At 47.2% G+C, this 23,950-nt stretch overlaps 2 protein-coding genes across 4 annotated transcripts in view; one reads left to right on the plus strand and one right to left on the minus strand.

Moving 5' to 3' along the window:
• The window catches only part of RILPL1 (Rab interacting lysosomal protein like 1), a 40,039-nt gene extending 31,531 nt beyond the window's left edge, over positions 1-8,508 (plus strand). Inside the window, exons 7-8 of one of the 2 annotated variants that reach the window (XM_081252374.1) lie at positions 5,536-5,623; positions 7,662-7,747. In XM_081252374.1, coding sequence (XP_081108500.1) covers positions 5,536-5,623; positions 7,662-7,667 — 94 coding nt within the window. In that variant the 3' untranslated portion in view covers positions 7,668-7,747. Of the gene's footprint in view, positions 1-5,535; positions 5,624-7,661 lie in introns of both variants that reach the window. The other variant, XM_081252373.1, reaches the window with a different exon arrangement.
• Positions 8,509-10,802: 2,294 nt separating this feature from the next.
• On the minus strand, positions 10,803-17,631 carry SNRNP35 (small nuclear ribonucleoprotein U11/U12 subunit 35). Of its 2 annotated transcripts, none has more exons than XM_081252379.1 (2): positions 17,528-17,631; positions 10,803-12,673 (listed from the first exon to the last, which is right to left on the minus strand). In XM_081252379.1, exon 2 carries the CDS (start codon positions 12,668-12,670, stop codon positions 11,930-11,932), a length of 741 nt encoding a protein of 246 aa, XP_081108505.1. In that variant the 5' UTR covers positions 12,671-12,673; positions 17,528-17,631; the 3' UTR covers positions 10,803-11,929. The 2 variants fall into 2 exon arrangements, with proteins under 2 accessions (XP_081108505.1, XP_081108504.1); XM_081252378.1 differs by having other exon boundaries at positions 17,458-17,608.
• Positions 17,632-23,950: the final 6,319 nt, after the last annotated feature.

Here is a 23,950-nt window from a genome sequence, read left to right on the forward strand (position 1 = left end):
TCCCCATTTTACAGTTAAGGAAACTGAGGCACTGAAGCCAATCACCTGCCTAGGGTCATACAGCTAATAAGAGGCAGAGCCAGGGTTCGAACCCAGGCAGCCTGGCCCAGAGCCCACGTTTCAAACTCTGCAGGAGGGCCTTCTGCTCCCAGTTGTCTTGTGGCCTCGTTTTGTCCCCTGAGAGGGTCTTCCTGACTCTCAGCCTTGCACCTTCTTACAGAAGAGGCTTCGGTTCTTACCCCCAAACCCTGGTAGAAGCTTTGTGAAGGCGAGTGGCATGGGTTGGAAAGCCAACTGGGGTGTGTGGGGAGAGGAACTGGGGTGTTACTCGGATGCCTCAACCTTTTTTTTTTTTTTTTTTGTGGTATGTGGGCCTCTCACTGTTGTGGCTTCTTCCGTTGCGGAGCACAGGCTCCGGAGGCGCAGGCTCAGCGGCCATGGCTCACGGGCCCAGCCGCGGTGGGATCCTCCTGGACCGGGGCATGAACCTGTGTCCCCTGCATCGGCAGGTGGACTCTCAACCACTGTGCCACCAGGGAAGCCCCGCCTCAACCTTTAAATTCCACTTTTGTTTGGAAATTCTTGGCTAGTTCTTATCCTGTGAGTTGACGTAATGCTCGGTGTTGGGGGATAGGAAGGGAACGCAAAATGTGTGTAACTGCTGGACCCTCTGCTCTTAGAAAGGGGTAACTTGTTCAGATGCCGAGCCCTGAGATAGGCTAGCCGCCCTCTGGAGTGTGTGGATTAACACGCGGCTCCTTTCCAAGCCTCTCCTGCCAGCTTCACGTTGCTTGTTTGCTCGGCCCTTGGTCAAGCAGATCCGCTGGATTTGGGAGGGGGTGTGGTCCCCAGTTCTGGTTAGGGATAAATATTTCCTGGGGGTGAAGCTTGGAACCAGATAGACTTGCTCTGGATCCCAACACCACGTTGGCCACGTATTAGTTTGTAATCTCCCACTGGCACTTGAAACGCAACTCAAAGTAATTTAAAGAAAGAAAAACTGTTGGCCAAGCAGCTAGAGATTTTCCGGTCATCCTGGCTTCAGGCTCAGCTGGACCCAGGTCTCGTTCTCAGGGATCTGCCTGGTTCCTTCCGCCTCTACCTGTTTTCCTTTCTGTGGGCTGTATTCTTGGGCATGCTGTCCCCTCAGGGTGGCAGTATGGCCGCCATCAGCTCAGGCTTCTGCTTTCTTGTCTGAAACTCCGGTGGGAGGAGAGAATCTCCCACAGAAGTCACAGAATTGAGGCTCCTTGGCTCTGACTGGGTCACATGACCACCCCACAGGGCAGTGCATCCATACGTCTGGCCTGGGTCTCATTCTCACGCCTGAAACTTAGAGTAGCTTAACTCCATCGAGTTCCCATGGACAGGGATTTGGGGAAGGACAGACCCCAAGCAAGATCAGTTTGCTGAGCAGTGGAAGTAACCGGCGTCCACTGTAGCCTCATCCTGGGGGAGAGGGAGCCCTTTGGTCTCAATTCTGTGATGTACTCAGTATCCTTGGTTAGGGTTTCCCATCCCGTGCTTGCTAAGAAATGGGACTGACTTCGCTTAGAGCCTGACCTGTCCACCAGCCCCACTTGCAGGTAAGGATGAGCAGAAGTGATCTTAAATGCTTTGGGTTAAAACCTGGGGAAATTGAGAAAGAGTTCATGAGCCCACACAGTTCCTCCCTTAGCTAAGGGAGGGGTGAGACCAAGAGACCAGCATCTATCTTCTTCTTTCAGCAGTTCCTTCCCTTTAACAATCAGACCTTTCTGGCATCTCTGCTCCAAGTGTGCTGCATTTACAGCATCTCCGGCACTGTAATTCCAAGTCATATGTAATTCTAAGACTTCCTTCTGAAGCGGGGATGTTCTGACTTTCTAGTTTTCCACTCCAGCCCCCTTTCTCTAAAACAGGTACTTAAAAGTTGGTTTTTGCAAATCTCAAACTGGGTAAAATCCAGAGGAAAGGGCTTCCCTGGTGGCGCAGTGGTTGAGAGTCCGCCTGCCGATGCAGGGGACACGGGTTCGTGCCCCGGTCCGGGAGGATCCCACATGCCATGGAGCAGCTGGGCCTGTGAGCCATGGCCACTGAGCCTGCGCATCCGGAGCCTGTGCTCCGCAACGGGAGAGGCCACAACAGTGAGAGGCCGCATACCGCAAAAAAAAAAAAAAAAAAAAAAAAAAAATCCAGAGGAAAGTTGTCAGAATTAACCAACAATGTTTTTCCCACTAGTTCTTCTACCCACACACGAGTAGGCTATGGTGTCTGGTCCTCTTTTCCAGATTGTTCCAGAAAGGACCCTGTGGCCCTGTTCTCAAACCCTTCTCCCCTTCAGTTTGGCTTCTGGTTGCTCAGCAAGACCTGGGGCTTTGAGCCCAGCAGGAGAAGCAGATGGAATCTGGGAGTCAGAGACAGAGAGGGAGAGAGAATTCAGAATCTCTCGTCCACGGGGTGCAGGTGGCCAGTCCCATGGCTGCCCCGGCCTTGTAGGGGATAAGTGGAAGATCCAAATGGTACAAAAGGCTTTTGACCAGCCCAGACAGGACACTGGTCAGTTTGTCCACCTCAGCCACTGACCGGAAGCTGCATCAATATGGCCAGGAGCTCAGAGCCTGGGGCAGGGATGGATCTTCCCTGGGGACCGGGGCAAGGGAATGACAGTTCTTAAGACGGTTCCATGCCTGTCTCCCTCGCCATCCTTCACTCTCGGGCACCCATCTGGGTCTGTCTCGTCCCTTTGTCCTTGCTTTTGTGAAGTATGAGTCACACAGCCTCTTTAGTGCAGCTCACAGCTGTTCTCCAGCTCAGCTTCTCGCCCTCGACCACTTTTCCCCACCCTCCAGTAAGTAAGCAGTAACTACCATGGAGGTTCGAAGGGGCTTCATTGGCTTGGAGCACTTGAACTAGGGTAGCTTCCACCCTGTCCGAGATTCAGAGCTGGGACAATTAGCCCCGTTTCTCAGATGAGGAAACTGGGGCCCGGAGAAGCCCACTGACTTCACTGCGATCACCTTGCTGGATGGATCGGAGTCGGGATTGGAACCCATGCCTTTTGATTGCCTCCTGGCCAAGACAAGACAGTGCTTGCCCCAGCCGTCTCGTTCGGCCTCCCCACCCCCCTTTTCCTCACCCCATTTCCCGAGTCACCAGCTGTCGGCTGGCTGCCCAGTTCCCTTATCTCTCAAATGCACCACCAGCCAGAGACACCAGGGCCTACATTTCTGGGCTGAACTGGTCAAGGGAACCAGAAACTCCTGCCGCCTGTCAAAACAGTGTGCCCAGAAAACCTTCCAAGAATAGCTTGTGACTGAGCAGCTGCTGGCCAGACAGTCTGGGTTGGCACTGGCTGGGCAGGTCACGAGGGAGCGCCTGAGTGGCTCCAGCCTCATCCCCAGTGGACACCAGGCACCAGCGCCCCCTTTGTGTGGTGCCCGGCTCTCAATCCTGGGCTGACAGGTATACACACAGCTGCTCGCTGCTGAGCAGGGGCGGGGGGGCTGACCTGAGAGGCAGGCAGCTGGCAGGGGGCGCAGAGGCACAGCCAGGGAAGCTGCGATCAGAACAACTGGCCTCACACACTGGAAAGGTTGGCCTCGGACCAGGCAGCCACCCAAGTATCCGACGGTAGCAACAACAGGGCATTCTCTCCCTGTCCCCCTACCCACCGCCCTGCTCACTGCAGCCCAGAAATAGCTTCTTTACAGCCGCCCATCACACTGTCTGAAATGCCACTGTTAGAACTTCATTTGGTTTGAGTCTTCCAGAAATAATTTGTCACAGGGCGGGGTGGTGGCAGGGGCTCAGGGGAGTTTGAAACCAGCTACATCGTATCCAGGAGACAACTTTTGCCCAAAACAAGCCAGCCTTTTTTCATGGAAGTGGCTGTCCCTCTAGAGCAGGCGGCTCCTGCAGCAAGGCACCTGGAATAGAGAGGGAAGGGGGTCGTCCGTTCCATGATCCCAGCGAGACACACAGAGAATAGCTCGGCTGGAACACCCCAGGTGTCCCAAGGCCCTGGTGCATCAGTTTGGCCCCTGATTGGGCCCCAAAGGAAGTCCAGCACTTCCCAGTGGGCAAACACCTGTCCAGGAAAAATACCTACCCTGCACATCTGGGGCCATCCCCCAAACAACGACTTTGTCTTTGGGGGCTCCCTGTTATGCTAGAGAGGGGTCCTGGTAAAGGTGGGTGCAGTACCCTGTGGCTTAGAGCCCCTGGAAAGCTAATGGTACCCGCCAGCCTGGCCCCTGGGGATTGGGCCCATTCATTTACCAAATGGAACCCCTTCTGGTTGTCTCTGAGAAGCCATCCAGGTAGTTTTGCCAAGGTGCCAACACCCAGCTAGTCTGTGAAGTTGCATCAAAGGTGATCCAGATGCAGAGAATTAATTCTCAAACCTCATTTGAGATAATCATATTATATCTTTTCTCAGCCAACCTCTTAAAAAAAAAAAAAGAAATCAAAGCTGTTCAAAATAAGCTCTGGAGGCTTAGTTGGAGTTTCTTCTTCATTTTCCTTGCCCAGACAAGGAACCAATGAGCATTCACTGTCGGCTCTGACTTACCAGGCAGGTGATGATGCAGGCTCTCTCCTGCCCGGCCCATCCTGGCTGCCTCACCTTCTCTCCTGGGTCTCCCCTGGCTGCCTTCAGGGCACATAGCCTGCAGCTCATGGCAGCTGGGGGAGACGTGCTGGAAGACACCCAAGAGTGTCACCACGTAATCCCACGGCAGGTTTTGACACTTCCTTCCCCGCACCCAGGCCTGCGTTTTCAGCCCTTGAGGCCACCCTGTCTTCCCCACATGGTTATCACACGCTGTATTCGTTTGCTAGGGCTGTTGTACCACAAACTGAGTTGGCTTCAACAACAGAGACAGGGACTTCCCTGGCGGTCCAGTGGTTAGGACTCCGCACTTTCACTGCCGAGGGCCTGGGTTCAATCCCTGGTCAGGGAACTAAGATCCAACAAGCCAAGTGGCATGGGCAAAAAAATACAAAAAACAATAGAGATGTATTGTCTCACAGTTCCTAGAAGCTAGAAGTCCAAGATCAAGGTGTTGGCAGGGTCAATTCCTTCTGAGGGCCATGAGGGAAAATCTGCTCCACGCCTCTCTCCTAGCTTCTAGTGGTTTGCTGACAATCTTTGGCCTTTGTTCACTTGTAGAAGCATCACCCCAAACTTTGCCTCCATCTTCACATGGCCTTCTTCCTGTGTGTGTGTCTGTGTCCAAATTTCCCCCTTTTATAAGGACACCAGTTGTATTGGAATAGGGCCACCCTACTCCAGTATGACCTCACCAAAACTAGTTACATCTACAAGGATTCTATTTCTAAATAAGGTGACATTCAATAAATAAATAAATAAGGTGACATTCTGAGCTCCTGGGAGTTAGGACTTCTCAAAGTATGAATGGGGGGGCGTTGGGGGCCATAATTCCACATAAACCATAAGCAAACCCTTCGGCTGACCTGTCTATGGAGTATGTTTCTTTTTCATGCCGCCCCTGTTTTTATCTTCTCTGTGTCTATCTGTACTTTTCTAACCAGGATGTTTACAGCCATAATGCCCATGGTAGCAGCCGGACTGATAATAGATGACCCCACACTGCAGCCTGTCCGACGACTTGTGTCCCTCGTAGGCACTGCATTTTTCTGGTTTCCTTTTGAGCTGTGCCTTTGTAATGTCTGCTGCAGCTACTGCTGGGGCTGGCCTGTCTCCTCTGGCCCCTTTAGCTGCATGGCCGTCACCTGCGTGTTCCCATTTGAAGTGGGTGTGGAGTGCGATTTCAAACGTGTAGCTCATGACGCTCCACATGCACGAGTGAAGCCTCGGAATTCTCATCTCTGTCACCAATAATTCTTTCTGTCTTTTCTGTTTCCATTCTAAAACCACCTTGTCCATGATCCAGTAAAGAAGGTCCTTTAAGTGACGGGTCAGTAATCAACGCCCACCATGACCCATCCCCGCGCCCCCCCCCCAAGTGACACTAACGCTGTGTTTTTGATCTTCACACCCTGGCTTTCTAAACCGCTTTGTTTTGCCAAGCCATAGTCAGCAAGCCATTTGATCTTGTTAAAACAGGAAAAGCAGAGGAGGAGACTTTTGTCTTGATTCTTTCTGTGTCCCCTTGGACAGGAAGTGGCAAGTGGCTTTCCTGCTTGAATCATATAGACATGACATGTAACAGTGATGAGCGCTGCTGTCTTTCTGGCCAGCTAATTGCTTTGATTACACTATGGAAAGGACTCACAAATAACCCAGAATGAGAAGAATGCCTTCATTTGCCAGTACACATATTGGTTGCAGAAAAAAAGAGACTTTAGCTGGTAGGGAGAATTTCTCTAGACAAACTTGGCTTGCCCCAGCTTTTCAATGAAAAACCACTTTATTCCTGCTAGGAAGTTATTGTAGGATCCAGTAACCACAGAATAGGAAAATCATTTTCACTCAGATGTGATTAAAACTGAACTCCATAGGCCACAGCACTAAAAAACAAAAACAAAACAAAACAAAAAACGAATAGGTAAACGGACAGAGGGAACTAAAAATAGTTGATCTGAAGTGCTGACTTCTTCAGGGGTTCCTTCCTATTCCTGCCCCTGGAAAACATAACAGAGCTACCATATTTCTTACCAAGTTCAGAAACCAAAATTCAAGAGTAGGGGAACTTGGTAAAAATAGAAAGAATCTTTAATTAGAGGCAGAGAGTACAGAAGAACAGTTGGCAGCTTAGAGAGGGCTTTAGGGAAATACTCAAAATAGGCCAACTCAGGTTTACTGGCCAGGGTCCTAGTCTCTGTTTAGGTGGAGTTTAAGCTGACTTTGTTTTAAATGGGCCACATTATCAGCTTTTGGCCTGAGATTTCTACTTTTATCTTTTAGGCATCAATCAGATGGTTCACTCAGATTGATCAATAGTCACAGCTGTTTTGAAAAGACCTCTTGGTCTACTTTAGCTGTTGCTATGTAGATAGTTACTGTGATAACTTCTAAAGGCTTTCACCTTTAAATTAAATCAGTTTTAATCACCATTAAATCAGTTCTTGTCACTTGTCCAAATTAATATTTCCCACATTTCATTCACATACTATATTCATAATGTTCATCTAATCAGAGAACCACATATGCTATTCCTTAATGTATATTTTAATTGCCTCATTTTGCTTAACTACCTACTTTTACCTCATCCTAAGCTGTAGTAATATCCATGAAATTTGGGCTTTGATGTGCTACTTACCTAGTTTCCCAATCCACATGAAATAAATAGTTACTTAAATTTAAAATATTCGTCTCTTTACATCCGAATCGTCTTACGTACCATATGGCTTTCAAGTATTCCTTTCTGTGCATCATTAAGGTAAAGAAACCCATGATGTATGTTTCCAGTAGCTTTTTATTTCCACTGGTCATGAGAAGAAGTCCTCAGTAGTGCTTAAGGTGGGAGATACATCACCTGTGTGCACACCCTGCTCACACTGTGTCACCTCCAAGGTACTGTGACAATGACACACAGAATGCCCTGCTGCTTTCTGGAATAACTTTGACCCGCACCCCGAACTTTTTCTTTCACACCTCGAGTTGATTTGCTCCCTCACGTTTGCTGCTGGCTTGCAAAAACTGTGACGTGCATGGCCAAGGGCAGCCTCTCATTTCTTTCTTTCCCTTCTCAAAGGTTTAGCTTCTTCTCCCGAGATAAGAAGCGTCTGGCCAACACGCAGAGAAATGTGCGCATCCACGAGTCCTTTGGCCAGTGGGCCAACTGCCACCGCGACGACGGTTACACGGAGCAAGGACAGGAGGCCCTGCAGCACCTGTGACTGTGACCCACCTCTGTCCTTGGACCTGAACCACCAGCGCCTGCAACAGAACCTGGCCGCCTTGGGTGTCACACCCTCAAACCTGACCCCTCCAACAAACTGTCTGCTTTGAGGGAGCACGTCAAAAAACTGATGCCAAACTCTAAAGAAACGTTTATTTATACCAGGGCTATCACCGTTTCTAATAGATGACTCTGATCCCTTAGGATATATATTTAATAAGACCACGAGCGGAAGCTGACTTTTGCATTAACTTCAGTAACGCAAGCTTCGCCAGATACATCACATGCCGCTATAATTGCTGTTTGACTTGCTTTGTATGAAATTATTTGTGTAGAGGTTTTATGATCACATTTGTCATACTTAAGTGGGAGGCAGGGAAGTGGTAGGTTTTCATTAGTCACGTTCATGACGTGGTCATGGTGGTAGCATAATATATAGGAAGCATCGACTAGACAGGCAGGGCCTCCGAAGTCACAGGATGAGCTGGCCCAGCTTAGGCACAAAGCAAACAGAAAATAGGGAGGACAGTCCTCCTGCCCAGAAACTGGAGACAAGTTTGCAAGAGCCTGTGGTTCTCTATTGCACCTTGTTACTGATAATGCCTAGAGCATGTAGCAATGTTCAAGGCCAGTGCCTTGGAATCTGCTGTGAGTTATGCAGTACTAACCAAACAAAGTTGCTAAGGATGAGACATTGCAACATTTCTTGTGTGGATTCTTTTTTTCTTGGCATCTTGTTTCAGCATTCACTGTGTCAAATACTTAGTCCCCTGCGGAGAAGACAAATGTCCCAAGGCGGATTGAGTGTGGTGTGTGGAACCCTAGGGGATGCCAGATGGTGGGTAGGGTAGACTTGCCAAAGCAATGGCGGTGGGTGAAAAGATGGCTTGGGGACCAAATGTCTGGCTGACTCATGGGGCTGCAGTGGAGACGGAGAGCCACATGCCCCGTCTGCAACTGGCAAGTTGGGGGGTTACCCAAATAATGTTTTCTCTCCACCCACGGAGCACCCAGGGTGCAAGACTGGGTGCTCACGGATTGAGAGAGGTACAGTTTCCTAACAGGGCACTCAAGTACATCTGACTGGGCTGCTCTCTACACATTTTACTATGGTTTGCTAAGAAACCATCAAGTCGGTTTATAGAATCTACATGAACTCCGTTTCCAGATCGCTGAGAAAAATGACCAGACACGATAATGTTGGTTTAGAGCAGTGGTTCTCCAACCTGACTGCCCATTAGAACTATTAGAGTTTATTCTCAGAGAGTATAAAAGCATGTGTGCTGAGGAATCCCCCTCCCCGCATCACCTTTGGTTGCCTTCCCCCTGGGGTGACCAGTGTTGGTAGTTTCCTGGGTGTCTTTCCTGAAATAATTTATAAATACACATGCAATCATGTAAAAAAATACAGATATATTTCTGTTCTCTTTTTACATAAATGGCAGCGTGTTATACACATGCTATCCCATACCTTTCTTTCCTTAGAATACCCTGGACATGACTTCACACCACAATAAAAGACAGTGGGTCTCAACCAGGGGTGATTTTGGCCCCCAGGGATGATTGTCATTCACTGGACACGTTTTTGGTTGTCGCAGCTGGGTGGGTGCTGTCATCCAGAGGGCCCCAGGGATGCTGCTAAATATCCTCCAGTGCATAGGACGGCACCCGATGCCAAAGAATTATCCAGCCCCAAATGTCAACAGTGCCAAGACTGAGGCACCCTGGTCGACCATCTAGTGTAATTTGCTCACGTTTGTCCAGGCCCCACTGGTGGACAGGTAGCTTCCAATCTTTCTAAAACAGCGCTGCACACTTTCACACACGTGCATCCGTCTGCAGAATAAACTAGCAGCAGAATTGCCGGGTCAGAGGGTATCTGCCTTTGCCATGTTGACAACTACAGTCCCTGACAGGGGGGTTCTACCAATTTTTTTTTTTTTTTTTAGTTACCAGGGCCATTATAAGACTAAGCCCAAATGTCCAGGGGTGGGGACTGAATGTGCCTTTTTTTTTTTTTTTTTTTTTTCCGCTACGCGGGCCTCTCACTGCTGCGGCCTCTCCCGTTGCGGAGCACAGGTCCCGGACGCGCAGGCTCAGCGGCCATGGCTCACGGGCCCAGCTGCTCCACAGTATGTGGGATCTTCCCGGACCGGGGCACGAACCCGCGTCCCCTGCATCGGCAGGCGGACTCTCAACCACTGCGCCACCAGGGAAGCCCCTGAATGTGCCTATTTTTCCCATCCATCGGTATCCTGGTACTCAGGGTTGGTAACCGCCAGCTTAGACTCTGTAAACACTAGGTAAACACTGCTGCCCCTGTGTGTGTTTCTTCTGAAGCTGCCTCACAACTCAGCTTCCCTGATGTGGAGCAGCTTGTTTACCTAATGTACCTACCAACTCTAGCCCATAACATGCTTTGTAAATGAAGCATGGGTGAAATCATAAAGGTGTTCCTGCAAGGTGGTCTGAGATTTAGGAGAATAGTAAAATTCTGCACTGGAAATTTACAAAGGAAAGAGCATATTTTTCTAAAACAGTTCTAACAGCTGACAGCAATTTTAAGATATCGTAGGTCCCCTATGTAACAATGAGATTCATACTCCTGATGCAAAAACCTAGTAATGAATGTGTGAGTCTTGCTACTAAATCAGACATTTACTTTACATGAGACATCCTGAATTTTAAGACCCTGAACTTTCAAAGACACAGCCATGGATAAAAGAAAAATGTTGAATGTCACTTTCTTGAAAAATCACATGAACAGTATGGTACTTATTCAAAGCTCTCAGAAGTTCAGGTCAATAGGTCCAGTTTCAAACAAACCAGAGGCTGGATGATCAAGAGGGAAAAGGCAAATCAGTCCATCAGAACTAGCTACTAACCTTTCATTGATTTCATTTTCATTTCACTCTCACTTCTTTTGAGCTTTCTCTTTTCCAAGGGCTGGAGGATTGCCATAGACCATAGTCCCCAAGCCCTGCAACTCTGGGTTTTCATTTTAAACGCCAGCCATCCCGCCAAAAAGAGGAAAGGAAAAAAGGTAGTCAGCATTTGGCTCGAGAATGGAATTATATTTGTTCAAGAGAAGCTGGTTGCTGACCCAGATCACTGCTAAGACTGGCTTTTGGTGCTAAGTCTCTGGACATTCTCCTTGGATTCATTTTTCTATCCCATTTTTATTCCACTGCAGCAAACCCTGCACTGTGGACATAAAGGTGGAAAACACACAACTTAGATTCTGACCAGATTTGGGTTCCCAGGAGTCACAGATCAATGCAAATGGTTTTCAGTCATCACCTCTTTTTGCCAAGCCCTCAAAATGGTCATTTCCAATAGATGGGAGAAAAAGCAAATTCCGTACCGCCAACTTAAATGAGTGGTGGCGGGCTTCCCTGGTGGCGCAGTGGTTGAGAATCTGCCTGCTAATGCAGGGGACGTGGGTTTGAGCCCTGGTCTGGGAAGATCCCACATGCCGCAGAGCAACTAAGCCCGTGAGCCACAGCTACTGAGCCTGCGCATCTGGAGCCTGTGCTCCACAACGAGAGGCCGCGACAGGGAGTGGCCCCCGCTCGCCGCAACGAGAGAAAGCCCTCGCACAGAAACGAAGACCCAACGCAGCCAAAAAGAAAGAAAGAAAGAAAGAAAGAAAGAGTGGTGGCTCCTTACACAGGCCTTTCTGTACAGATGCTGGTGACTGAAAACTTGTTTCTCAAGCTTACCAAATAATGGGTCCTTACAACTGTAAGATGAAGGGAATTCCCTGGTGGTCCAATGGTTAGGACTCTGCACTTTCACTACTGAGGGCGCGGGTTCAGTCCCTGGTCAGGGAAGTAAGATCCCGCAAACCGCCCATGAGCCCCAAAAACCAAGAACAAAAACTATAAGATGAAGAAGAGAAAATTCAAAATATCAGCGTGTTCATCTTGAACCTGCATTCCGGAGTCGAAAGAAAAACGTACCCAACCGCATTATCATAATAAGCGTTTTCTGTTTTGTTTTTGTTTTCCTCAGTAAGTTTTATTCGACCACTGGACTTGGATTCTGTATACACGCCGTGCAGGGCTCCCTGCACTCTTACTGGCCGGGCGCCTTCGTTTGGGTTTGGCAGGGGATGGAGTCTACTTACTTCTGTCCCTCTTCTCCCTCCCCTTGGCCCTGTCATCTCTGAAGTCCCTCTCTCTGTCCCGGTCACCTTCTGGCCACACCCTAGTTGATTCTTTTTCCTGCCACCTCCTCTCCCGGCCCCTGTCGTGGTCCCGATCCCTCATCCTGGAGTCCCAGTGTCTTTCTCGGGATCGAGATCGCTCCCTTCTCTCCCTCTTTCCCTCTCGAAACTGGTCGTTTTTAACAACGGGCAGATTAATGGGTTTTCGGAAAGGCCGATCCCGCCCCCCAAACCTCAGCTGCCCAGATTCCTTTTTTCCCCCCAAGCCTCCTCCAAGTCGCCGAGGAATCCACCCTTTGAGAGTCCTTTCCAGTTCATAGTCCGCAAATATCTCATGCTGGTCAATAACCAGGCCATCGGCGTCCCGGTAAGCTTTGAGCAGAGAACGCTCCTCTTTGTACTCGATGAAGGCGTAGCCCTTCGAAAAGCCCGTGACCAAGTCCCTCACCAGCCGAAGCCGCCGGATGTCCCCATAGCGGGAAAATACTTCCTTTAACTTCTCCTCTTTGGTCTGCAGGTTCAGTCTCGCCACAAACAGGGTGAGGAGGGGGTCTCCTGTGACACCTTTGTTGGGGGCATATCGTGCCAGCATCGCCCTCCAGACAGCTCGATCGTGTGGGTCCTCGTCGGTGCCATCAATGCTGCCAGCTTTAAGCGGGTCATACTCCTTGGCAATGGGCATCCAATCGTTCATGTTCTAAGGAGAAGCACGGCAAGCATTTAGGCAGCATCTACCGTGAGCTACGTATCCTTCCAACAACCCCATGAAGTAGATACTGCTTCTCACCCCTTCTTCCAACAGGGAAGGAAGAGGAGTTTTCAGACGCTGTGGCCTCCCAGCTAGAAAGCAGGGGACACAGTATCAGAGCCAGGCAGCGGGGCTCCAGAACGCTCTCACTCACTCCTCCATCAGCCCTCCCCGGAAGAAGCAGAGGGCAACGTGCCTGAGTTTGATGCACACGTGTATCATCCAGCTTAGCCACGGTAGGGCACACACAAACTGTTATAACGTGGCAACACGGATCAAAATCCAGAATCAAAACCCAGGCTAACTTTGTTATAAAGCAGAAACTAACACACCATTGTAAAGCAATTATACTCCAATAAAGATGTAAAAAAAAAAAAAAAACAGGCTCACCTTTCAGAGACTTTAAAATGGTCATAGGGAAACCAGCCTGGGAACTTCTGTGGAAAAGGGCATTTAAAAAAACTCTTTATGGGAGTTCCCTGGCAGTCCAGCGGTTAGGACTCCATGCTTTCACTGCCGGGGCCCGGGTTCAATCCCTGGTTAGGGAACTAGGATCCTGCAAGCCACACGGCTCGGCCAAATATACATATATAAATAATAATAATAATAACATTAGTAAAAATTAAAAACTCTTTACAAACCAAGAGTTTCAAACACATACCAGTGTAGACAATGGCATAACCTTCCATGAATTTCTCACCCGGCTCCAACTATGACCAACACCTGGCCTGTCTTATTTCATCTGTGCTCCCCACATACCCGCTCCCAGATTTTTTAAATAAATAAATAAATGTTTGTTTGTTTGTTTGTTTGTTTACTTATTTTACTTATTTTATTTATTTATTTATTTATTTATAGACCCAGGGCAGGATCCTTACTTGCGGCATGCGGGACTTCTTAGTTGCGTCATGTGGGATCTAGTTCCCTGACCAGGGATCGAACACAGGCCCCCTGCATTGGGAATGTGGTGTCTTACCCACTGGACCACCAGGGGAGTCTCCCCCAGATTATTCTGATAAGGACTTTTTAAAAAAAAAAAACTACACGGGAAAATGCTGCTCTGAATGCAGCACTTTGCATCTGTCAGTAAACAGGGAGCAAAGCCAAAATGACAGTGACCCAGCCATAGTCTCTTTAGTTCAAAAGGAAGACGGGGGACTTCCCTGGTGGCAAAGTGGTTAGGAATCCACCTGCCAATGCAGGGGACACAGGCTCGATCCCTGGTCCAGGAAGATCCCACATACTACAGGGCGGCCAAGCCCGCATGCTATAACACTGAGCCCACGCGCTCTAGGGCCTGCGTGCTGCAACTACTGAGCCTGTGTGCTGCAACTACTGAAGCCTGCGTGCCTAGAGCCTGTGCTCCACAACAAGAGAAGCCACTGCAATGAGAGGCCCACGCACTGCAACGAAGAGTGGCCCCCACTCGCTGCAACTAGAGAAAGCACGTGTGCAGCAACGAAGGCCCAACGCAGCCAAAAAATATATATAAATAAATAAAAAGAAACTTTATATAAAAAAAAAGGAAGATGGGATTTCTTCCCACTTCCCTAGCTCATAATCCATTTATGCTTTGGAGCTTGAGAACTGATTGCAATGGTAATTTTAGTTCAGCAAGCACACTGCAACTGTCATTCATTCCGATAGAAGATCTTTCTATGTTTGTTTGAAAGAGGATGGGTAAGTTTAAGTCTGACACATGATAATTGATTCATGTGAATTTGCTGGAATAATTCGGTGCTTGCCAACATTTCAGACCCTGCTAGTAATCATGTGACTACCTCTGCAAAGCTTTAGAGCCAAGGCTGAAATATGTTACTTAAAAACAAGGGCTCTGTCAAATATATCTGGTGATCTTCATCCCTAACAGCATCTTTCCATGATATTTATTAAAATGGTATCAATAGTTTTTCCCCCCTCTCTCAAATTTTCCTCAAGGATCTTTTTTGGTTTTGTCCTTCAATTTTGTTCTTCAGTTTATGTAGGGGGAGTGATCACAGTGGAATTTCTTTTCCCAGTAAAAAAGTAAAACACCTACAGAATAAAACCCAAAGTCAATGAACTCAAGAATTCTGACTCTCACTTAGCCTTTCCCCATATTCCACTGCAGAACCTATTCTACCCAGGACTGCTCCTCATTCCTTGAACGTGCCCTAATCCCCTGTCTCTGTGTCTTTCCTGGTGCAATTTCCTCTGCTGGGAATATTCCCTTCCTTTCCACCTCCCACATCTCCACCTGTGGAAATTCTACTGGTCCTTCCAAGTCCGGCTTCCAGCCTCTTCCCCATGAAGCAAATCCGTTGGTCCCACAGCTCGCGGTACCTCTTCTGTCATACTGATCACGTTTTGCCCAACACACAATAAACACTCTTCAACCCAGTGTCTCCAGATCCTAGGACACTTCCTGATAAATGCTGGGCAACTGAACCAACTCCAAACAAAATTCACTGAACTTATTTTGGTCCAAATCAGACAAAAAGGACCACTTCATACACGGGTGTGATCCCTGGTCCAGGAAGATTCCACATGCCGGGAAGCAACTAAGCCCGTGCGCCACAACTACGGAGCCTGCGCTCTAGAGCCCGGAAGCCACAACTACTGAGCCCACATACCACAACTACTGAAGCCCGTGCGCCTAGAGCCCGTGCTCCGCAACAAGAGAAGCCACCGCAGTGAGAAGCCTGTGCACCGCAGCAATGAAGAGCAGCCCCGGCTCGCCCAACTAGAGAAAGCCCGCGCGCAGCAACGAAGACCCAACGCAGCCAAAAAATTAATTAATTTTTTTAAAAAAGAAAGAAAATTGAGAGGCAGGACATTACACCATCTGCCACCGAATTGTAAAAGGAGGGCATACATGCGTCTCATCATTAACAAGCAACTTTGGAGAAGACACCCCTCTGGTATCCTTATCAGTAAAAGGATGATAAACAACTAGAACAAGGGAAGGAGCACGAGAAGAGTGAGACGCTTTTGGTCCGGTCTGGGTTCTGCCTCTAACTCACTTTGTGTCTTTTGTCTATTATGGCTGTAATTTCTCCACATGGGGGAAAAGAAAGAGAGAGCACAGTGTTGTTTGGATCTCTGCTCTGGTATTCTCTAAATGGCCCCCAAATTCTTAAGATTCTAATCTTCCTTCTTCTATCGCAGGGTTGCAGGAAAAACAAACAAACAAAAAACAGAGACCATAATAATTATAGTTAACCTGTATCGAACACTTAGGCGGTGCCAGGCACTGTGCTAAGCACTTAACTCCCCTCACCTCTCAGCAATACCGGGACACACCCATTTCTATTATTGCCATTTCAGGTGCCAAAGGTGAGATGCAAAAAGATTGTCTTTTGTCCCAAATCACAGAAGTAGCCCAGCGGGGGAGTTAGAACCAAGGGCTTTTATTGACTCCAGAGCTTGAGCTCTTAACGCTTTCCTTAGATAGCTGTCATAAAATATAAAACTTGAGATGGGGACAGGAAAAAGCAGGCCACGTCTGGGTGTCTGAGGCTGAGAGCCCCCTCGCAGCCAAGTGGGAAAGGAACCCGTCCCCATGCCACAGGAAAAGGTCACAAAGATCCACCAAATAAAGCTGACATTGCTGTACACAGAGCTCCTGTTCAAAGCTTTAAGAGTTCCTCAAATTAAACTCTGGAAAAAAAATTACAAAGGGATAAAAGATGAGTTGCCGGTTTTCTCCCTCACATGCATGCTCCTATCAATACTAAATACCAAGAGAAGAGCGGGCTTCACAGCTTCTCGTTCATCTTTCTACGTGTATTTCCTCCGTTGCAACACTGCATTGAGATTTTCTACCACCATCTCTCTGGATGTTTAGATTCTCGTCATTACTTCATAAACGGAGATGGGATGTGAGAGATGAATCGTCGGGGGTGGAGGTGAGTGGGGCAATGAACCATTAAAGACAGACGTGTGGAAAGTGAAAAAGCACTGGACTGGGACTCAGAACACCCAGGTGTAAGACCTAGTGTTATCTTCCGCAAAATTTAAATCACCTGTTAAACGCTAAGTGCCTCTTCACAGCGTTTTTTTGTGAAGATGAGAAGGTACTGTCTTTGAAAGCGCTTTCTAATTATAAATTATTATAAAAATAAAAGCTATTCTTGGGCTTCCCTGGTGGCGCAGTGGTTGGGAGTCCGTCTGCCGATGCAGGGGACACGGGTTCGTGCCCCGGTCCGGGAAGATCCCACATGCCGGGGAGCGGCTGGGCCCGTGAGCCATGGCCGCTGAGCCTGCGCGTCCGGAGCCTGTGCTCCGCAGCGGGAGAGGCCACGGCAGGGAGAGGCCCGCTACCGCAAAAAAAAAAAAAAAAAAAAAAAAAAAAGCTATTCTTAAGCAAGCAAACAAAGCACTCGTCCCCAGGCTGAGTCTGCAGAACAGAACAACCGACGCTTCCCACCAGGTGGGAAACAGACTGAAGGCTGGCGCCCAGAGCCGTCCGAACACGCGCAGTGAGGCCGTGGACGCTAACGCGGAAGTCTCCGTGAAAAAGTCTATACTTCCGATCCGCGCCCCCCCCCCGCCCCGCCCCGCAGCGCCTCCGTCTCGGCCGCCGGCCCTCAGGGCTGCCTTCCTCAGCCCGTCACCATCCGAGGGGGCACAGGATGGAAGGGGCCATCCTACCAACCCAGCTGTCGCCCCCGCTCCCGGCAACACAACCCCAAAAGGTCCCCCCTCCCCTTTGCCCGCTTTCAACATGGCGGCCAACGCACGCGCCGACATACCGTGCAGGCCGAATTCTCTCGTCCTTCTCGCCAGGGTGGGCCCTACTCCCACCAGACCGCTCCCGCTCACCTCAGCAAAGCTCGGGCTTCCTTTCCCACGGAGCCTGGTGCCGAGCTGGAAGCGACGGAAGATTCTTCCTCCTTGACGGACAGGACCTTTACATCGGAAGTAGCAGATTCGTCACGGGCCTTGTTTCCGTTTTTGCTTTTATTTTAAGAAAGTTAATCACATGCCTTGAGCATCGACTGCATATCGTCTCCGAAGAGAATGAACTTTCTGTTTCTGTAAAAATTTTCACGGAGACAGAAACTGCTAAATTGAACAAAAGTTGAAAGACGATCGAATGTGCAGCTAGTTGTCTGGGAGCCGCTGAATTTCTCTCCGTGGCAAAGAGGTGTTTCAGCGCGATGCGAGTTTTAGTTCTTAGACTCACTTTGAGAATTTGATTCATATTGGGGGGGTTTTTTACTCAGAAAATGCGTATGCCGGTTCACAAGGAAACTTTGTACGTATGTTTTGCCAGAGTTTTTCTAACCCGTGAATTTAACACGTTCGCTTTCCACACAAGCAAAACAGTTCTTCACAGTCAGTTTGGAGACTTTGACTTAAGAATCGCGTGGAAGCTGGTTTAAATGCCGTTCCCTGGGCCCCGCAGGGAGTCAGTGAATTCAGAATCGTTGAAAATTTGCAATTTTTTGCAAGTCCCCAAATGACTCTGAGGACCCCTGCCTTTAGAGTCACGGTTAAGAAGCCCAGATTTAAAACCTAAGCGTGGGAGGGAGAGGGGAGAACCGTGTGGTCAGTAAATCTGTGTAGAACGGGTAGATGTATGCATTCAGATTATGTCGTGTTTCTTTTTTGTTAGGTCAAAATATTCGGGTAGATTACGACTTGTGGTACAACTTGAAATGTCGATACAGTTGTGCTTTTCATGATGAGTCTCGTGATTTCTTCAGCCACTCATTTTCTGATTAATTCTTACAAGTGGGTCATTTCTGCGAACAGCTGATCTCATTTTGATTCCAGTCCTATTCTTAGAAGGTAAGCCAATCACCAGCTACTAAGGATGTATTACTGCTACCTAGTTTTTATCAAATCTTTATTATGTAGGTGAAGCATAGGTTCTGAATATCTATAGCTTTCTTTAAAGTACGTTTTCTTGAAATATATTAATAAAATGTATTGAGGAAAAAAATGAGCAATATCTATAGTGTAAAATTTCATATTTAGGACTTCCCTGGTGGTGCAGTGGTTAAGAATCCACCTGCCAGGGCTTCCCTGGTGGCGCAGTGGTTGAGAGTCCGCCTGCCGATGCAGGGGACACGGGTTCGTGCCCCGGTCCGGGAAGATCCCACATGCCACGGAGCAGCTAGGCCCGTGAGCCACGGCCGCTGAGCCTGCGCGTCCGGAGCCTGTGCTCCGCAACGGAAGAGGCCACAGCAGTGAGAGGCCCGCGTACCGCAAAAAAAAAAAAAAAAAAGAATCCACCTGCCAGTGCACGGGACACGGGTTCGATCCCTGGTCCAGGAAGATCCCACATGCCACAGAGCAGCTAAGCCCGTGCGCCACAACTACGGAGCCTGCGCTCTAGAGCCCGCGAGCCACAACTACTGAGCCCTGTGCCACAACTACTGAAACCTGGGCGCCTAGAGCCCATGCTCCGCAACAAGAGACGCCACCGTAATGAGAAGACCGCGCACCGCAACTAAGAGTAGCCCCCCTCATGGCAACTAGAGGAAGCCCGCGCTCAACAATGAAGACCCAGTGCAGCCAAAAATAAATAAATAAACTTATATTTTAAAATTAATTAATTAATTAATTAAATTTAAAAAAGAAATACTGTGGTCCCAGTATCTCTGCTCTACTGGCTTATCAACGGAAGGCTTCTGGGAAAAGTGCATCCACAGCATGAATGCTGCTGCAGAGTCTGAAGGTGCTGCAGACATCTTTTAATATGCTTGGTGGCCTCTTGAAGGGTCATCTGAAAGGCATCTCCATGACCACCACATGTATATAATTAAAATTTAATTATATACAAAATTACTTACATAACAAAGTACTTTATAAACCAAGCAGAAGATCTGAAGGGCAACGTGAACAACCCTCCTAGAGATTTCTATAGAAGTTTCATATTAATACAATCTTTTTTTCCTTTTTCCGGTTTTATTGACATACAGCACTATATAAGTTTAAGGTGACTTACATACATCATGATATGATTACCACAGTAAGTTTCGTGAGCATCTGTCATCTCGTATGGATACAAAATAAAAGAAATAGAAAAACAAATTTTTCCATACAGCAGTGTTAAAAAGATATTTATCATATCATACATTACATCCCTAGTACTAATTTATAACTGGAAATAAGTACCTTTTGACTGCTTCCGTCCAATTCCCCCACCCCCAGGCCTCACCTCTGGGAACCACAAATCTGATCTCTTTTTCTATGAGTTTGTTTGTTTGTTTGTTTGTTTGTTTTGAAGTATGACTGACCTACAACACTATGTTAGCTCCTGGTGTACAATATTATGATTCGATATTTCTGTACATTTCAAAATCACCACCACACTAATACCATCTTAAAACAAACATTTAGCATCACCTGCCAGACACTGGGCTAAACTCACTTCACTCTCTCAACAACTCCTTGCAGGGTGTACTGTTACCTTCCAGGGCGGAACAAGAGCTGGCCTGGAGAGTAGGGTGGAGGACATTAGCCCCTTGGCCGTAGTCTCCTTTAATGCTTCCCTCACCCACCTACACCACCTCCCCACACGCACACCCCACCCTCCCACTCATCACCCTGAATAAACATTTCACCTAAGTTTAAAAAAAAAAAAAAGTGTGCTGTTATGCAAACACGGGCTGAAAACAAGTGCTCTGGGCACCACCCTTCCTGCAACCAAATTCTTTTCTAAAGACTTTCAGCTCCTAAAGATGAAGTCACTGACCCAGCATTGCAGGCATTTAAGCCAAAAGAGAACAGGAAGAAAGACAGACTGAGTGTACCACTCAGGAAATTGATGGTGCCACCAGTATTCAGAAGAGCATGAGACCTACTCTGCTTGATGTACCAAAATAGGACCACCAGATATTTGCTAATGGAACTTTCCTATGGGTGGAATTAACCCCCAAACACTTATGGTTCCATTTTTATGAAGCATGAGCCACCCACTACTTTTGTTTCCCATGTGAGTTGGGCGATACCTTACTTTATGCTCCTTTTTGCAGTCAGTTTTGTTCCTACTTAAAGGCGGGGGGTGGGGAAAGCACAGCTGCACACTAGTGCAGGCCTGCCTTAACTCTCAGGGTATGAGTGTTCCTGAAATTATTTTTAAAACTTCGTATAATGACGTATCACTTGGACTTTTTAAAAAGCTGTGTTGTAGACATATTCTATGTGTGTTACTGATCCAGCTTTTCATATCTTGTTCCCAAATAATCATATGAACTTGGGGAGTTTCTCATACTTCATATTCTGGAGATAAAGTAGTTTATAATAGTCATAGTAATAATAATAGCCAACATGTATTGAGCACTTACCGTGTGCCAGACGCTGTTCTAAAGCACTTCACGACAATCTTATAAAGTGGCTTCTATCCTTACCCCCATTTTATAGCTGGGAAGACTGAGCCCCAGAGAAGTAATTTCCTTGCCTAAGATCACACAGCTTGCAAGTGACAGAGCCAGTCAAGATCTGAACAGTTGTGGTCTGGTCTAGAATCCACCTTGAACACTACAGTATCATTCACTTTTTCAAATTTGAGGGTGCATGTGCATCAGAATTACCTAGAGCGCTTGTTAAAACACAGAGTGCTGGGGCCCACCCCTAACGTTTCTGATTCAGTGGGTCAAGAATTTGCATTTCTGAAAAGTTTCCAGGTAATGCTGATGCTGCTGGTCTCGGAAACACACTTTAAGAACCTCTGCTGGGTGAAAAAAGAAACAGGCCCCAAATGGAATCACTTGTGCTAAGCCCCACGGCAGCAAAGTAAAACTTAATATATAACTTCAGTTTCAGCCTCTCCCAGGGGTGGAATTTTAAACCAATCAGTCTGGAATTTCCTGATCATCCCTAGTGAGGTAACCTGCTTGATAGACTCCCCACCTTTACTCCCAAGGGAAAGTGACCTTACCTGAAATCCTTTCCTTTGTTTATGATTTCCTTGTCTTATCCCCCTTTTCTGCCTTTAAAAAGCTTCCATTTGTACAGCTCCTCTGAAGCTCTTTTCTACTTGCTAGATGAGATGCTGCCCAATTCATGAATCATCAAATAAAGCCAAGGAGATTTTCAAATATACTCAGTTGAATTTTTTTTTAAAATATTTATTTAGGGGCTTCCCTAGTGCAGTGGTTAAGAATCCGCCTGCCAATGCAGGGGACACGGGTTCGAGCCCTGGTCTGGGGAGATCACACATGCCCCGAACCACCTAAGCCCGTGCGCCACAACTACTGAGCCTGCACTCTAGAGCCTGCAAGCCACAACTATTGAGCCCGCGCGCCTAGAGCCCACGCTCCACAACAAAAGAAGCCACCGCAATAAGAAGCCTGAGCACCACAAGGAAGAGCAGCCCCCACTCGCTGCAACTAGAGAAAGCCCACGCGCAGCAACAAAGACCCAGTGCAGACAAAACTAAAAGAAATAAATTAAAAATATTTATTTATTTATTTAGTCTGTGCCAGGTCTTAGTTGTGGCTCACAGGTTCTTCACTGTGGCATGCGGGATCTTTAGTTGCGGCATGCAGACTTCTTAGTTGTGGCATGCGTGCGGGATCTAGTTCCCCGACCAGGGATCGAATCCAGGCCCCCTGCACTGGGAGCATGGCGTCTTACCCACTGGACCACCAGGGAAGTCCCGAATTTTGTTTTTTAGCAGCTGTAATTCAGAATTGTTTTCATAATTTCCCAACGGAGAGAGAAGGGTCATGATTATCTACCAACAGATTGTCCAGTTCTATGAGGGATCTAAGAGTTAAGATCATTAACACTTGATAATAACAACCAGTGTCCATTGATGCTTATGATGTGCTGGACACTGGATGAGGCACTTTCCACAAATTATCTCATTTAATCCTCACACCAGTTTTGGGGAATACTTTTATTTTTCCACATTGACTGTAGGAAATGGGGATTTGGAGATTAGAGAATTTGATCAAACTTATGTACCAGGAAGTAACAATTGTGAGGTTCAAGGCAAAACTACTTAACTCCACAGCCCTGTTGGCTACTACATTACAGTCCTGGCACATAGTAGGTGCTCAGTAAATAAGTTGTCAAATGAATGAACAAAAGAATCTTTTTTTTATATCAAAATCCTAGTTACTCAATGGAAGACTTTGACTTTTTAAAAGTGCGATTTACCAGGTTTCACTGTGTAACAAAGAAGGAAGGAAGATATGGTGCCTTAGAGGATGAATTTCTAGAGAAATTTCAAGGCAGAAGGAACTTTTGAAAAGGACAGTGGTGCAGAAGAGATTCATACCAGCAGTGGTGGCTGGGGATCCTGATGGTAAAAATAAATGCAGCAACATTAAATTCTTTCTGATAAGCATTGCTCTGCGAAGGCTACATTCCAACAATGATGTTCGGTGGTTTTTAGTCTATTCACAGAGTTGTGCAACCATCACCACAATCTAATTTTAGAACATTTTCATCACCCCAAAAAGAAGCCCTGTCTGCATTAGCACTCACTCCCCATCCCCCTCCCCCAGCTGTAGACAACCACTAATCTACTTTCTATCTCTATGGATTTGCTGTTGTGCACATTTCATATAAATGGAATCATACAATAGGTGGCCTTTGTGGCTGGCTTCTTTCACTCAGTAAAAAATGTTTTCAAGATTCATCCACATTGTAGCATCTGTCAGTGTTTCATTCCTTACCTCCTTACCAGCACTTTATTGAGGTATAATGTACCTAAAGGAAATACACAGTGTTAAGCATACAGTTCCGCAATATTTCACTCATGTGACCTTCACCAAGATCAAGATGTAGCACATTTTCATCAACCCATAGAGTTTCCTCACATGTTAAAAGAAGGAAAACTGGTAAAGTACACACAAAATTTATTTTACAACCTTAACCATTTTTAAGTGTACAGTTCGGTAGTGTTAAGTACATTCATATTGTGCAACCAAACTCCAGAACTTTTTCACCTTACAGAACTGAAACTCTATACCCACTAAACAACAACCCTCCATTCCCCCCTCCCCCAGCCCCTGGCAACCACCATGCTACTTTCTGTTTCTATGAGTTTGTACACTAGATATCTCATATAAGTGAAATCATATAGTATTTATCTTTTGATGACTGGCTTAATTTCACTTAGCACAGTGTCCTCAAGATTCATCGATATTGTGGCATGTGTCAGAATTTCCTTCCTTTCTAAGGCTGATTAATATTCCATTGTATGTATACACCACATTTTTTTTATCCATTCATCTGTGGATGGACATTTGGGTAACTTCCACCTTTTGGCTATTGTGAATA

This window comes from Mesoplodon bidens (genome assembly GCF_964165515.1).
Source record: "Mesoplodon bidens genome assembly, chromosome: 13".
Classification (NCBI taxonomy): Eukaryota; Metazoa; Chordata; class Mammalia; order Artiodactyla; family Ziphiidae; genus Mesoplodon; species Mesoplodon bidens.